At 40.8% G+C, this 15,246-nt stretch overlaps 1 protein-coding gene and 1 pseudogene across 1 annotated transcript; both read left to right on the top strand.

Annotated features, from left to right (window-relative positions):
- Positions 1–2,643: 2,643 nt before the first annotated feature.
- LOC136510410 (uncharacterized) lies at positions 2,644–3,928 on the top strand (annotated as a pseudogene).
- A 185-nt stretch (positions 3,929–4,113) lies between these two features.
- LOC136510409 (uncharacterized) lies at positions 4,114–6,206 on the top strand. Its single transcript, XM_066504865.1, has 3 exons — positions 4,114–4,434; positions 4,512–4,584; positions 5,770–6,206. Exons 1-3 carry the CDS (start codon positions 4,114–4,116, stop codon positions 6,204–6,206), a joined length of 831 nt encoding a protein of 276 aa, XP_066360962.1.
- Positions 6,207–15,246: the final 9,040 nt, after the last annotated feature.

Here is a 15,246-nt window from a genome sequence, read left to right as displayed (position 1 = left end):
GTTATATTTAGATTCATAACAAAATGGATGTACCAAAAAAATTAAAGTAATTTATAATTTGGAATTGAGGAAGTAATAGGTAAAGGGTGTACCTTAGCAAGATAAACGGCTGCAGCGAACAGCCCCAATTATTTTTTGTGTCTCGCCGCGTGATCCATCATTTGGGGCTCGTTTGGGTACCCCAATACCCGCAGGGATCCCCGCCCAATCCGCGGGTGGAGAAGCGCCCGTGCGTTTGCTTCCCCGTCGATCCCCGGTGCCCATTTGGAATCGTCGCGAGCCAGAAAAAGCGCGTGCCTTCTGGACTCTATCCGCGTCAATCGACGGGGAATAGAAAAAACTCCTCCGCAACCGTTTATTTCTTTCCCCATCTCCTCGGCACTCGCTCGGTCCTCCTCGCACTCCCGTGTCTCCTCGCCCAGGAAAGCATGGCGGCTAGGGTTTGAGCGCCGCCACCTCCATCGCTTGCGCTAGCCGTTGTCGTCCCAGCCCGTCAAGGCGCCGCCGCCGCTGCTCCCATATCCTACTCGTCTTCGCGCCTTGTAGGTCCTTCCTCGTTGAGGCACTCGTCGATTTATTTCCCCGTCTCGCTTGCTTTCTTCTCGCCCGTCAGGCGTTCACTCCTTCGGTAGAAGGAATCCATGGCGGCTAGGGTTTGATCTATCCTTTGCTGCTCCCTGCGTCACCAGGCCGCTTTAGATACGTTCGAAGAAGCACGAGCCCTCCAAGAAGCGGGAGATCTACAGGGAGAAGTGGATCTGCAGCGGCCGCCCCCGTTCTGTCTCGCCAAGAACGCCCAGGTACCATCGTCCTAGAGCATGTCGTCACTCTCCAGGGTCGTGTCTTCGCCAATTGTCCTGTCGTCCGTCGTCGTGGTGAGTCTCCATGTCCCTTTCCCCTCTGTCTTTCCCAATCTTGGCTCCGTTGTTTCTTGTTAGATCTGTCGTGGGAGAAGTGGATCTGCAACTGCAAAATATTATTTCTTGTTAGATCTGTTGGTCTTCATTTCTCTGCACTCCCGTCGAAGAATTGGAGGAGCAGTTGGGGACGATCGACAAGGCACAGCAGGAGCAACGAGGGAGAAGGGGAAAGGAGAGGTGAGTGCCCGGCTCTGTTCCTGTTCCCGTTCTTCCTTCTTGGACTTGCCTGCTCCTACAGTACTTTGGATTGCACGCTATTCTCTTCTAGACTATTCTGGAATGTCTGATTTCATCGTGGATTACATGCAGTGTAGTATAGTGTGTGCATATTATTTGGTTGAGTTCTGGATCTTATGTTCAGAGTTGTATTTTTGGACTGATAGTGTAATCAAAGCCTGAATGTCACCAATCACCAGTAGCATCAATGTCTTTGTCTAGTGCCAATAATCACTTGATACATAAAGCTTAGCTAACCCACAAGTGGTCAGGTGTTAATTTCGTGTGCACTTTTACAGAATAAATGTATCAACATATGTCCAATACAAGTGGGATTGCAGGAGAGCACACTGCTGTTCTTTTTTTAAAACACCTTGGTCAGGTGTTAGTAAGCTTTTTCCAGGAGACATTTCCTAAGATAGTGCTCTGTGTTCATTAGTAGTAGTGTAGTTCAGTTCTGATTGATGTGTTGTGTTCATTACTAGCAGTGGCTGCAGATTTCTGCAAAAATTAAGTTGTCAAAGCCTAACCCAGCTCAATGATTTCCTAGTGCATGCAATAATTTTGTCCTGCCGCCCGTGGTCGTGGTGAGTCTCCATGTCCCTGTCCCCTCTGTCTTTCCCAATCTGGTGGTGATCTGGTGGTTCTTGCCACAACTGGTGCTCTTTTTATTGTTCTATGTTTTTTCTTAGGTGCAATCCTGTCACTTTGTTTCCTTCACTTGTTAGCTGCAGTGACTGGTTGCTTCTTTTTTTAGTTGAACATTAGGTTAATGACTCCAGTTCAGTTGAGGTTGTCAAACTAGCTTGCTGCTCTTTGTTTGGCTCAAGGTTTTCTCTGTTTTTGTTTTTCAGATATCGCACTGCAGCTGCATTTTAGAGTGTCAGTAGTAACTGACCAGTGGAGAGTTCAGGTAAAACTCAGTTGCAGACTTCGTTTTTCAGTTAGTTCAGAGATTTCTTTGTAGTAGCTGTTTGTTTTCCATCGGTTGCTAGCTGTCTTAGCTCTTAAGTGCTTCATGTGCATTTTAGAATAGTATTCACAGTTCAGTTCAGTGAGTGCTTTTTGATTTGTTTGGGTAGCCTGTTAGCAGTAACATTTTTTATTAGATTAATTATGTTTACTCATTTCTTTCGTCTGCTTCCGTGATGTTTTAAGCAAGTACTAATTGTTCGTAAGGTCAGTATGTCACAAGTTGGCATATGTGACTTTTACAATTAGAAGAGAGACGCGTTGGGTAATTTTGGAACATAGGCTTCAATTATAAATACATAAGTAGTCCAATATCTCAGCTGGTATAGAGCTGATGCTAATGTCAAATATAAGGGTCACACTATGAATATGTGGACATGCCTCTGTTATTAGTTCGCCCATGCTTACAGAATTAGTACTGCTACCTGTGATCTTGTTCGGTTCAGAGAGAAAAATAAAGTACTAACACGTACTTTATTATAAATACACAAGTAGGATAATATCTTAGCTTGTTTCTATTTGCAACTTTTAGATAATGGGCTCTAGGAAGGAGAAAATTAGGAAATTCATACAGATGGAAGAAGAAGATGATGATGAATTGTTTTTTGTCATTGTTCCTACAATACTTGAATGTCTAAATGAAGAGAAGAGGCCAGAGCATACCTCCGAGTATACTGGTGTTAAGAAGGTGAAGGAAATTCTAGAGGGGCATGAGAATTGGTGTAAATCTGAGTTTCGTATGGAGACACGAATATTTAAGGAGACATGTAACTATCTTAGGCGTGAGGGTCTATTGCGTGACACACGAGGTGTTACCGTTGAGGAGCAGCTAGGGATGTTTATGTATATGATTTCACACAATGCTAGCAATGATAGACTAAAGAAAGCATTTCAGCATAGTGGTGAAACTGTCCATAGGCACATAAGGGCAGTTTTCAATATCATTCCCACTCTCACCTATAGATTTGTGAAGCTTCCTACTTCCAACCAAACTCACCCCAAGATCGCTACGGATCCTAGATTTTGGCCCCTTTTTCGGGTAAGGCATAACACTAGACCTTACTGTCTCTCCAACATTTTGCTCTGTTTTTAAGTTTTATTTTTTTACAGAATTGTATTGGTGCTATCGACGGCACACATGTGCCTATCACAATTGCAGAAGAGAAAGCCCCCCATATAGGAATAGGAAATGCACACTATCTTAGAATGTCATGGTAGCATGTGACTTCAACCTGAACTTCACATTTATCTCTTGTGGGTGGGAAGGGTCTGTTTCAGATGCTAGAGTTCTTCGATCAGCTATTTCCAAGGGTTTCCAAGTTCCTGAGGGAAAGTTTTATCTTGTGGATGGTGGGTATGCAAATGCACCACAATTCCTGGCGCCTTATCGAGGAGTTAGATATCACATTGCTGAGTTTCGGCGGCGCTCATCTCGAAGAAGAGAATATGCTGATCACAAAGAGCTTTTCAATCATCGTCATGCACTTCTTAGAAACCATATTGAGAGGGCTATTGGGATTCTTAAGAAAATGTTTCAAATTCTGAAAGTGGGAACACATCATCCCATAGAAACTCAAATAAAAATTCCAGCAGCAGCCGCTGTATTTCATAACATAATTAGATGTCTAAATGGTGACGAGAATTGGCTAGATCACCAACCTACTTATATACTAGAATCTGATCATGTTGATCTGCCACAAGGAGATGATAATCATCAAAATGATGTGCAGTCGCTGAATTTACAAGACCATGCTGCAAACGTCCTAAGAGATCAGATTGCCATGCAAATGTGGGAACGCTACAATCAAAGTCGTGCTTAGAAAGTAGCAGTCAAGTCGTAGAGCATGAAGATTATTTTGTAGTGTGTTATGTAATAAATGTTGAACATGCCAATGTGCTATTGTATAAGACATCTATGTTTATGACTTCCTATCTATGTGAGTTTTGTTATATGTCGTCAAACTATTACAGTTGTGTTTGAATGTTATTTTTGTAAACTCTAGCTATGACGAAAGGACAAAGCTCAAGAGCATCATGGAGCTTTAATTATGAGAAAGGACTTCTTGATGTACTTCAAGAACACAATCATGAAAGGTTTAAGGGCCAAAATGGTTGGTCACCTGAAGGATGGAGAAGTATCATAAAGCATTTCAATGAGAAGTTTCCATCCGCTGGATTTTCGAAGGCACAGATTCAAGACAAGGAGAAGGACATTAAAGGAAACTACAAGGCCATTCGGGCAGGGATTAAGGAAAGTGGGGTTGGCTGGAATGATTCTTTGTGCATGATCAATGCTTTACCAGATAAATGGAAGAAACTTATTGATGTATGTTGTAAGATCATTTCACTTGCTAGATAATTTAGCTTGTTACTATGCTGCTAACTTTAGTTTGCATTTGCCAGGATCATCCAAGGCTTAAGAAGTTCCAAGCAAAAGCATTTTCTTTGTATCATGAGTGTGAGAAAGTGTATGAAGGTAAACTTTTTATTCAGCTACTAGTGCAGATAGCTTTTTTACCTGTCCTACAGTAGTGTTTAGTATTTAGATTTTTTGAGCTACTAGCATTTGTTTTGAGATAGCTTTTTGTTAGACTACTGCAGCTGTGCAATTGTTCAGTATGTTTTCTTTACTGAAGATTTGGAATCTTGATATGTGTTTGTTTGTCAATGCTGGAGCGGTACATATGAGTCTGCTATCTTTTCTTTGGTTAGGCGTATGTATATCGGATATATCGGATAATGCGTGGTTTGGTTGCCATCTTCTGATGCCTAGCTATATCTACCTGCTGCTGGTAGTTCTGCAATAATCCAAGCATGTGTGTTTTATTAGTTTATGTATGTATATGCTAAACAAAACTAGCTACTACTTCCCGAGCTTCAATAATCAAATTGCATAGTGCATTCCCGAGCATGTGTGCTTGCAATAGTAACCATCCAGCATGCTATTTTTTTTGAAAAATCCAAAGTTGAGGCCCAGAGCTCCAATTGTTATATATGCTGCTACAAAAATAACCATCCAGCATGTGTGCTTGCAATAGTAACTATTTAATTTATCAGATCTTTATGTATAAATTGTTTCATGTAATAGATGATCTTTTCTTGATGATAGAACTGTTTTCTGTAATAGAACCGTTTTGACAAGGAAAATTAGACAAGTGAAGGAAACACACATATATTCTGTGAACTATGTGTTGAACAAATTGGAAAAGGTAATTGTCCAAATGGGCAGATGAAAAATACATATATTCACTTGCTTTGTTTGATCTCTAGTTCCTCTAAATTGCTTGATTTGTTCTTCATCTCTAGTTCCTCTAGATTGCTTGATTTATTCTTCCATAGGCTAGGAGTTTATGTTATAATGATAAGGTGCTAGACATTATGCTTAGACTTGTATCTAACAATATGTCAATTTTTTTGAGTTGCTTAGACTTTCTATGCAGCAATCAGAAGCCACTGGTTTTACCCTATCTAGACTTGAGTTCTGAAATCATTCAAGTGAGGGGTCAGAGGCTAGATAGCACCCTGCTTCACCTAGAAGATCATAACTTTTTATTTCAATGTGTCTTCTGTACAATAGTAGCTTTCCTGCTACTACTATCCTTTTCTGCTAATATTTTTGGGACATTCATGTGACTTGAGTTTATTTATCCACATGAAACAGGAAGCATTGCAACAGGTGAATTAAATTTCACATCAACAGAGCCACTTGAGTTGCACCCACCGTCTTCCACTCAACATGTCAACGCCAGTGACATAGATGCTCCAGATAGCAGCATGAACCCTTTCTCTGCAAGTATGGATGATCATAGGGCATCAAGTGAACCTATAGACCTCACTGGAGCAGAACCGGCTTCCTCTGCTTGTTTGGGACAAAAAGGACCAGGAAGTGGGAAAAAGAGAAGCATTGCTAGAGTTCTACAAGGCTATTTGGACCACAAGATAAAGCAAAGCAAAACTTTTGTGGAATCACTAGATGAAACAAGTAAATGTGACTATTCTATCAAGAAGTGTATGGATCTTCTGGAATCCATGGAAGAGCTCTCAGATGAAGAGAAGGCACAAGCAACAAGCGTCATGAAGTGTGAGGTGAATAGATAAATTTTTATCAACTTCACAAACCCAAGAGTTCGCCTATTGTGGATCAAGGGTGAGATTGCTCCAAAGGTAAGTTTACTGTTCTTGTGACTACCTACTTTGGAGTGCCTATTGACTTTTGAGGACTGAGACTCCAAAGCCACTATTTTTGGATAAGGAAAATATGTGAAGCAAGATTACAGAAGGAACTCATTTTAAATTATAAACTCTACTAAATTATCAGTAGATGGTTTGCATTGCATGGGTATACAACTATATGCTACAACACCCACCTAATAGACAAATATCAATGTCTTAATCCTCTGTATGGAATAAATGGAGAAGAATCCACGAGACAAGGTGCGGTGGTTTCAACCCCCACACCCACATTTCTTTCATCTATTATTCTCTTCTTTCTAGGGTGCGCTGGATATGCTGGAGGCACAATCTTCAGACTTACCTTTTTTCCTTAGAAATCTTTCTAGTGATCTAGTAGTAATTGGCAAAGGTTCTTATTATTAGCGTTTATCTAGATTTATTTTCAGCACTTTATGTCTTAACAATTGGTCCCTAGTATCTGTAACTCATTTATCATAGAAGCCCACTCTAAACTAGGAGACAGTTAAGCTAGCTAGGCACATAAGCCTGATCTCAGGCAAATCTCTCCATTACCAAATTCGCTAGTACTCAATTATTGTCAGACCAGAGCTTCTGGTGCGACAGAAAACAGATGTACTAGAACTGCTCAATAATGCGGCTTGGACAATTTGATGATGTCTTACCAACGAGAGGTCTAAATTTGGTAGTTGGTGATTCGATATCAAAACAGTTCATTAGCTCCAATATTATGCATTTCACTGTTTGGTAGGATTTACGGTGCAGCTTTTTCTGGAGATGAGTTGTATTTCTTAAGTATCTGAATTAGCTTCAGTCTGGGTTTACATTGCATCATTTTATAAATATTACATTGCATCGACTAATAGTGATTTTTCTTCATCCAACTGCAGGGCTAATTCTATATGCTCTAGCTTGCTGATGCTGGTTGTGAGGGAGAGAGTGTAGTGCAGTTATGCCGAGATAGTTGTTAATTCTACCTGGTTATGCAGCAAGATTAATGTAATATGTACTTTTGTCGTAAACCTGTGGACTCTTGTATGTTTTCTTGGGTTGCTTAACACACTCATCTAAAGCCAATGGTGATGACCAGCTCTGAGATGAACTTATGGACTCTTGTATTTTTGAAATCTTCATTTTTTTCTGATTTTTTTTTAAATATTTTTTGTCTGGCCAGGATTTGTATCCCGGTGGTTCCCAAACGGTGGCCGGTAATTTCCCCCCCAAGGGAATTCCGTCTCCGGGGGGGGAGGGGGGGGCAAGGGCGGCAGGTGCAGTTGAGAATTCCCTTGGGAGCTCAAACCCAAGTACCTTTTCCACCACAGTATCCAAAGGAGCCCTTGGAGTTATTTTCTCCCCGCGTGGATTTGACCACTGACCAACTGTTTGGAGAGATTCGTCAGCGCTGCAACTGCAAGCAAGCAAACAACTGCCCCGTTATGCTTTTCACGATGATAGTAATAATACGTGTAGTATATATCATATATATATGCCCCCAAATAATCAGTTCATAGGGGGAAAAAGGTGATCAGGACATTAATTAAAAAAGCCATCAGAAACGGGCACAACTGATGCGTAACAAAAGCAATCGTATGCGTAAGCTAGGCAACTAGCTAGCTGGTGAAAGTGGCCAAGGTTTTCTCCAACCAATTTGTTGCTTGGACTAATGTTGCAAGTTGATGTATGTTGCTATAAATATATATGTATATACGAGCTTTACAGCCCATGGAGCTCACTGATTGAGCTTGTTAATCGAACAGACCGACCTGCACTTTGAGTTTGATGAATCTCCTTTTCCCCTGCCGTCGTCCCTCTGAATATTGCAGGAGGTGAATGACAGCATAACGAGTCATTACAACTAACCTCCTCGCATCGCATCGGCATCCTTTTATATATTTGCAGAGAACGACGACCAGTTGTTCTCTGCTGTGTGTGTGTCTACGATACCCCGATACTTCACCCAGGTTGCGTATGTGTATCGCGATATGTATCGAATAACTCCGATTGATACTTCTGATATTTTTTGGTATATTCATTCCCGATATTTCGTCGATACTTCTGATTTTTTGGGTATATTTATATACTTGCCATATCGGTGTATCCTTGTTTTTGAAAAATGCCGTATCACACCATATCGCCGTATCCGTATCCGCGTATCAGTATCCTGTATTGGTGCATCCTGCTAGGGGTGTGTGTGTGTTTTATATAAAAAACTCTGCTGTACAGTATCAGTTTATGAATTTGCTGGAGGATGCATGCTGCCTTGTTATTTCTCAAAAAGTATCCAGGCCCAAATATCATTTGTAATCGCCGCCCCTTTTGTTTTCTGTTCACAGAAACTTGCGTTTTTTTTTAAACTACAGAAACTTGCGTTGACTGTTCCTTCGGCCGGGTTCTGTTCAATCCAGTTGCTACCTAAGCCCGGAGCTTAGGGCCTATTTGGTTCGTCTAGTAGCTACTAAATTTAGTAGCTTTTAGTTACTTTTGTAACTTTTTAACCAAACACTATGAATAAAAGCTGCTAAAAGAGTTTTAGTCATCTCTAAAAACTCTAAAATTACTAAAAGTGATTAAACCGTTTAGTAACTACTACTCGAACCAAACACCCCTTAGAATGATCGTCGATAGTGGCATAGTGCAAGCTAGGTCGTCTATGAAATCCTCCGATCCTCCACGCGAAGGCCGATAAGTTGGTCGATCCGGCGACCGGTGGCGTGTACCATGTCGATGTAGGTCAATGGTTTGGTAGCAGGAGAGAGACATCTTAGGCTGACCATCACCAAACAGTGTTATAGTACTACGCAGATCGAGACTAGCCACAGCAACTTCTTCACCTACCAAAACCACACCACCACCACCACAGGTCCTTTTCGTCTGCACCACAAACATGTGATGTGTAACTCTTTACAAAGCTCTGCATTTTGTGCAGTAAACAGTCCAGAGCTTTTTCTGCATGATTGGTTTCATTTCATAGAGAGGTCAAGAACGAAGATGGTGACTTGATGCGATGGTCACACACAGGAGCACCTACTACTACTAGGCAAGGCACTCACCTACCCACCAATAAGCTTCGAGACATCAGCACTCACTCACGGCCATGGGAGTCGAGATCAGCGATGGAGATGCAGAGAGATTCTGGATCAGTCTCACCTACCACACAAGATTCATCCCTGAGCTTTGTGCGTGCATAAATAAATCCATGCACAAAACAGACATCAGGAAACCTCAAGAAGGCCGGCTTTGTCTAGTCACTCGAGCTGACATCGACTCTCACAACTAATGCGCACAAATGAAAGTTTCTTTTTGCTAGCTAACACAAAGGGTTTTCTTTTAAGGAGCAATGCACACATGCAACTTTCATGTTTTTTTTCCTTCATATTCTTCATTCACTGGCATCACTGAAACTGTTCCATATGGCTTGTCTCCAGCTAGCAACCTCATATGTATATATGATGCTTCAGAGAAGAACTGGCTTTGGTTTGTATCAAAGCCAATCAGTAAAGCTAAGCACCCCCCCCCCCCCCCCCCCCCCCCCCCCCCCAAGCCCCAGTGTTTGGATAGAGAATTGGTAACTCGTGTTGGCCCAGTGAGGACGACATATCTGGTCTTTGTGATGGCATAAGTACCATCAGTTAACATAAAATCTCTAGCATTCTTGTTAACCTGACTTAAAGTTTGTTTTTGATATATTTATTTGTCAACAATTCTTGCCACATCCCTTCCTTCCTGCACAATTTAAAGAGCCATTTTCTTATCTAACCTTTATTTTTGAAAATCTAAGTTCAGAATCCCAAACCATGAGTCTTCGGTTGATGAAGAATGTTGTAGTTTACTCCTATATTTAACTTTTGTGTGGATCATTGCCAGAAAAATCTTGATCTAAAGTATCTAATTTTTTAAGGACAGTCCTTGGTAAAAGACAAGAGAATAAAATAGGCAAACTAGACAAAACCAAATTAATTAGCATTGCTCTCCTGCCAACAGACAAGTGTTTTCCTATCCACCCTCTTGTTTTTTCTCATTTCTTTACTTGATCATTTTTCGGTCTTTGTTATTTAATGGAACACCAAATAGCGAAAAGGATAGGAGCCAACTTTGCAACAAAATAAGTGAGAATATTGGGACTCGCTCTTTTGTCAAAAGCTGATTTTTTTATCTGATTAAAGTTAAAGATTACAAAAAGTATACAATAATAATTTCATGTTCTTTGCTTGCTAAAAATCATAGTACATAAACATAACCATGTGATCTGCACAATATAGAATAGATAAGCTATCATCTTTCACATGTTCATTCTCCTCCTTAGCTCTAGCAATGCCAACATATCTTCCACTATTTTGAAAAGTCTAGGAGAGAGTGGATCACATTATCTAAGACATTTTTTCATTTGAAAATCAGCCACCTAGAACCAGAAAAAAAAACTGAATCCACTTCCATTAGGTTGAGGAGAAACCTTCATTCTCATTCCCCGTTAGTTTTTTAGTTCTTCTCTTTCTCTTTACTAGCTATGCTAGCTAGCTATGATTATTTTTAATGTATAGAGTATTTATGGTTGTGTGCATTCAACGTTTTGAGAAATTAATGCCAAAATTCTGAAAATCGAATTAAACATTTCAAATGTTTTAGCTCAATACTTTGAAAGACTTGATTTAACATTTGCCAAGTTATATTTAACAATTTTATAATTTTAGCTTAACATTATTTTCTTAAAAACTTATTTTTAACGGTCTATGATATATGAGGTGTTTTGCAATTTTTCTTCCTTAGGGACAAATGAAACTTCCCAGACTTTTACCTTTCTCCCTCAGTTTCCAAAGACATCTACTTTTACTTTAATATATAAATTTTGCAAAGAGTATTTGTTATTTAATATAATAATATTTTTTTTTACGAATCACAGTATAAATATAGACACTCATACATGTATGTATACTCATCTTATAAACACACATGCATATCTTACTCCTATGAGCACCTTGAAAAGATTGAGACTTGCACGCATCAATCAATCAAGCTTAAAGATAATTTAAAATAATCGAGGACCTAAATCTTGCTGTCTGTTTTGCAACGCAATTTATATTGAAGTATACGTTTGTGACGGAGCATTTTTTTTAGAACGGTACACGGAGCATTCGGTTCAGCTCGGCTAACACTTGGGCCGTTCTTACATTATCAGCAATACCACACAAGCTCACAACATAGTGGGTTGGGCTAATCATCTACCTTTGGGCTGATCGAACAGCAACGGCTGTTCCCTATTTCGCAAAAAGAAATGTCGTCCTTCTCTTTAAATCATTTTCCTTAGTTTATTTAATAATTTAAAGATTATTTTTTAATGATAGATGACGTGTCTTGCTTGTGTTTATATATTGAAAAAGTCATATTTGATATAAGAAAATAAAACACGCTTCGCTTCGTACTACTAAAAACCACAACATGTGTTGCTTTAGGACCGTACTTGTGTCGCTCGTGAGATGGTCGTGCTTGAAAGCGCTTGCTTGGTGTTCCAAATCAAACTGTACTGTCGTGTAGTGGCTAGCAATTTAGCTAGATCGCAGGTTAATGGAATCATATTGGTTCCTTTATATATATCTGAAAAACACACACACAAATGCCAACGTAACCAACGTTGCACAAGGTGGGTTCCAGGGTTCCAAAGGTCTATTGGCTTAGTGCATTTTCAAGAGACTCTATATTTTTTTCTTAATTTATGGAAAAAGATATTTTAGTAGAAAAATATCGTCCAACAACTTTTTAAATTGGATCTTTACATATAGAAATCCTCTATTCCTTGCAAGCAAAAGATGAAGAGCGAGAATGTCTCTCTAGAGTGGACACAAGATGTAGAAAAAATGTTGGAGGATACAAAGATATGTATAACACGGTTTTTACTCAAATAACTCTCCGAGTGATAATTTATATAGACTTGTGGGAGAGGTTGGCCTTGATAGGCAACCAACACTGGCTAGGAGTACATGTAGGCGACCCAACTATGTGCCAGTCCCTTTCTCTCTTGCTTAGTGCTCACCATCGCCGCGTGTGACGCTCAACGCGGACGAGCTCAAGCCCCGGCACTGACCGCGCGCCTCGTGGGCGAGCCTGGGCCCCGGCCATCAAGGCATAGGCGAGCTTAGAGCCAGCCGCCGCAGCCCTCTTGGGAGCTCCTGCGGTTGAGCTCAGGCCCGACCGCCGCCGCCCATGGCCGAGCTCAGACGCCAACCTCCACGGCTGCTCGACATGAGAATTATATATTAGCGCGAGGAAGTCATGGATTGCATGCCCGCTTGAGAAAGGGACGACGGGTGTGGCTTCTACCTACGACCACAGGGAGAGTGTGCATGGCGTGTGGTCGCTAGCGTGGGGAGGTCAGACGCTCGTGCGACTGCCGGGGGGTGAATAAGAGCCAATCAAAATTTTTTTGTTACAGAATTTGGTCTATATCCAAAAATCAGCCCGTAACATGTCTCTCCTAATCACCTAGTCCACACATGTCAACAAGTGATGAGATGACCTTAGAGTTGATCAGAGATGTTGAAAGCTCTAGTTTGGTTTTGGTGAATTGATTAAACCCTAAGTGCTAACCTAGTTTATCAAAGTGATTATGAGATATGTAGCACTATTCCAAGTAGTGAGGCAATGGTGAAAATCATGATGATGGTGTGACCATGGTGATGATCAAGTGCTCGGCTTGGAAAAGAAGAAAGAGAAAAACAAAAAACTCAAGGCAAAGGTCAAACTTGATAGGAGCTTTTTGGTTTGGTGATCGAGACACTTAGCGAGTGTGATCACATTTAGGATCGATAGCCATACTATTAAGAGGGGTGAAACTCGTATCGAAATGCGGTTATCAAAGTGCCACTAGATGTTCTAACTCATTGCATATGCATTTAGATCTAGTGAAGAGCTAACACCCTTGAAAATATTTGTGAAAATATGCTAACACACGTGCACAAGGTGATACACTGGGTGGTTAGCACATTCGAGTAAGGGTGAAGTTAGAGTTGAAAAAGAGTTGATTGCGCTGGTCACGGGTGACCGGACATGTCCGACTTTGGGACCGGACGCATCCGGTATGTAACCCAGGCTCGGGCTTGTGTTGTAGACGTGACCGGACACGTCCGGAATTGGAATCGGACGCGTCCGGTATTTGGACCTGAGGTAAGCGACTAAGGCAGAGGTGACCGGACTCTAGCATGTGTCCATTTAGTGGCGATCTGACGCGTCCGGTCATACTCTAGACCTCTCGGTGTAGTTTTTCGATGTGACCGGACGCTCAGTACTTCGAGTGACCTGACGCTGAGCGTCGTGTCCGGTTAGAAGGGGCAGCGCACGCGAGGGTGTGTGACCTAACGCTGGGTGCATCCGGTCAGCAGTACCGGACGCTTCTGGTCATGTTCGAGCAGCTCTGGGAGCTCTCTGGACTCGAGCTGACGCTACCTCTCCTATGTCCGATCACTTTCTAATGGTGCGTCCGATTAGTAATGTTAGAGTGTCACAGAGAGAGCCATTGGGGGCACTAACGGCTAACTCATTTGAAGGGAACACGTGGCTCTCACGGAGCGACCAGACATTGCGACCGGACGCGTCTGGTCGCCACATCGGACACGTCCGGTCGGTGCGCAGACAACCCAATCAGTGAGCCAACGACTCTATTGTTTGGGGGTGTCTATAAATATCGTTTGACCAGCTTGGGCTCACTCTCTTGGCCATTTACATTGACATAGAAACCTTCATTCTCATCCCCCGTTAGTTTTTTAGTTCTTCTCTTTCTCTTTACTAGCTATCCTAGCTAGCTATGATTATTTTTAATGTATAGAGTATTTATGGTTGTGTGCATTCAACGTTTGAGAAATTAATGCCAAAATTCTGAAAATCGAATTAAACATTTCAAATGTTTTACCTCAATACTTTGAAAGACTTGATTTAACATTTGCCAAGTTATATTTAACAATTTTATAATTTTAGCTTAACATTATTTTCTTAAAAACTTATTTTTAACGGTCTATGATATATGAGGTGTTTTGCAATTTTTCTTCCTTAGGGACAAATGAAACTTCCCAGACTTTTACCTTTCTCCCTCAGTTTCCAAAGACATCTACTTTTACTTTAATATATAAATTTTGCAAAGAGTATTTGTTATTTAATATAATTATATTTTTTACGAATCACAGTATAAATATAGACAGTCATACATGTACGTACACTCATCTTATAAACACACATGCATATCTTACTCCTATGAGCACCTTGAAAAGATTGAGACTTGCACGCATCAATCAATCAAGCTTAAAGTTAATTTAAAATAATCGAGGACTTAAATCTTGCTGTCTGTTTTGCAGCGCAATTTATATTGAAGTATACGTTTGTGACGGAGCATTTTTTTTAGAACGGTACACTGAGCATTCGGTTCAGCTCGGCTAACACTTGGGCCGTTCTTACATTATCAGCAACACCACACAAGCTCACAACATAGTGGGTTGGGCTAATCATCTACCTTTGGGCTGATCGAACAGCAACGGCTGTTCCCTATTTCGCAAAAAGAAATGTCGTCCTTCTCTTTAAATCATTTTCCTTAGTTTATTTAATAATTTAAAGATTATTTTTTAATGATAGATGACGTGTCTTGCTTGTGTTTATATATTGAAAAAGTCATATTTGATATAAGAAAATAAAACACGCTTCGCTTCGTACTACTAAAAACCACAACATGTGTTGCTTTAGGACCGTACTTGTGTCACTCGTGAGATGGTCGTGCTTGAAAGCGCTTGCTTGGTGTTCCAAATCAAACTGTACTGTCGTGTAGTGGCCATCAATTTAGCTAGATCGCAGGTTAATGGAATCATATTGGTTCCTTTATATATATCTGAAAAACACACACACAAATGCCAACGTAACCAACGTTGCACAAGGTGGGTTCCAGGGTTCCAAAGGTCTATTGGCTTAGTGCATT

Source organism: Miscanthus floridulus, chromosome 16, assembly GCF_019320115.1.
Source record: "Miscanthus floridulus cultivar M001 chromosome 16, ASM1932011v1, whole genome shotgun sequence".
Classification (NCBI taxonomy): domain Eukaryota; kingdom Viridiplantae; phylum Streptophyta; class Magnoliopsida; order Poales; family Poaceae; genus Miscanthus; species Miscanthus floridulus.
Note: the sequence above shows the minus strand (reverse complement) of the source record. Positions and strands in the feature narration are given on the sequence as shown.

What these genes read in the sequence shown, in the direction of transcription:
- LOC136510409 (XM_066504865.1), top strand. Translation starts at nt 4,114, where the DNA reads ATGACGAAAGGACAAAGCTCAAGAGCATCATGGAGCTTTAATTATGAG. An exon ending in AATGGAAGAAACTTATTGAT is followed by an intron (nt 4,435 to 4,511) that starts GTATGTTGTAAG and finishes TGCATTTGCCAG; the next exon opens with GATCATCCAAGGCTTAAGAA. An exon ending in GTGTGAGAAAGTGTATGAAG is followed by an intron (nt 4,585 to 5,769) that starts GTAAACTTTTTA and finishes CACATGAAACAG; the next exon opens with GAAGCATTGCAACAGGTGAA.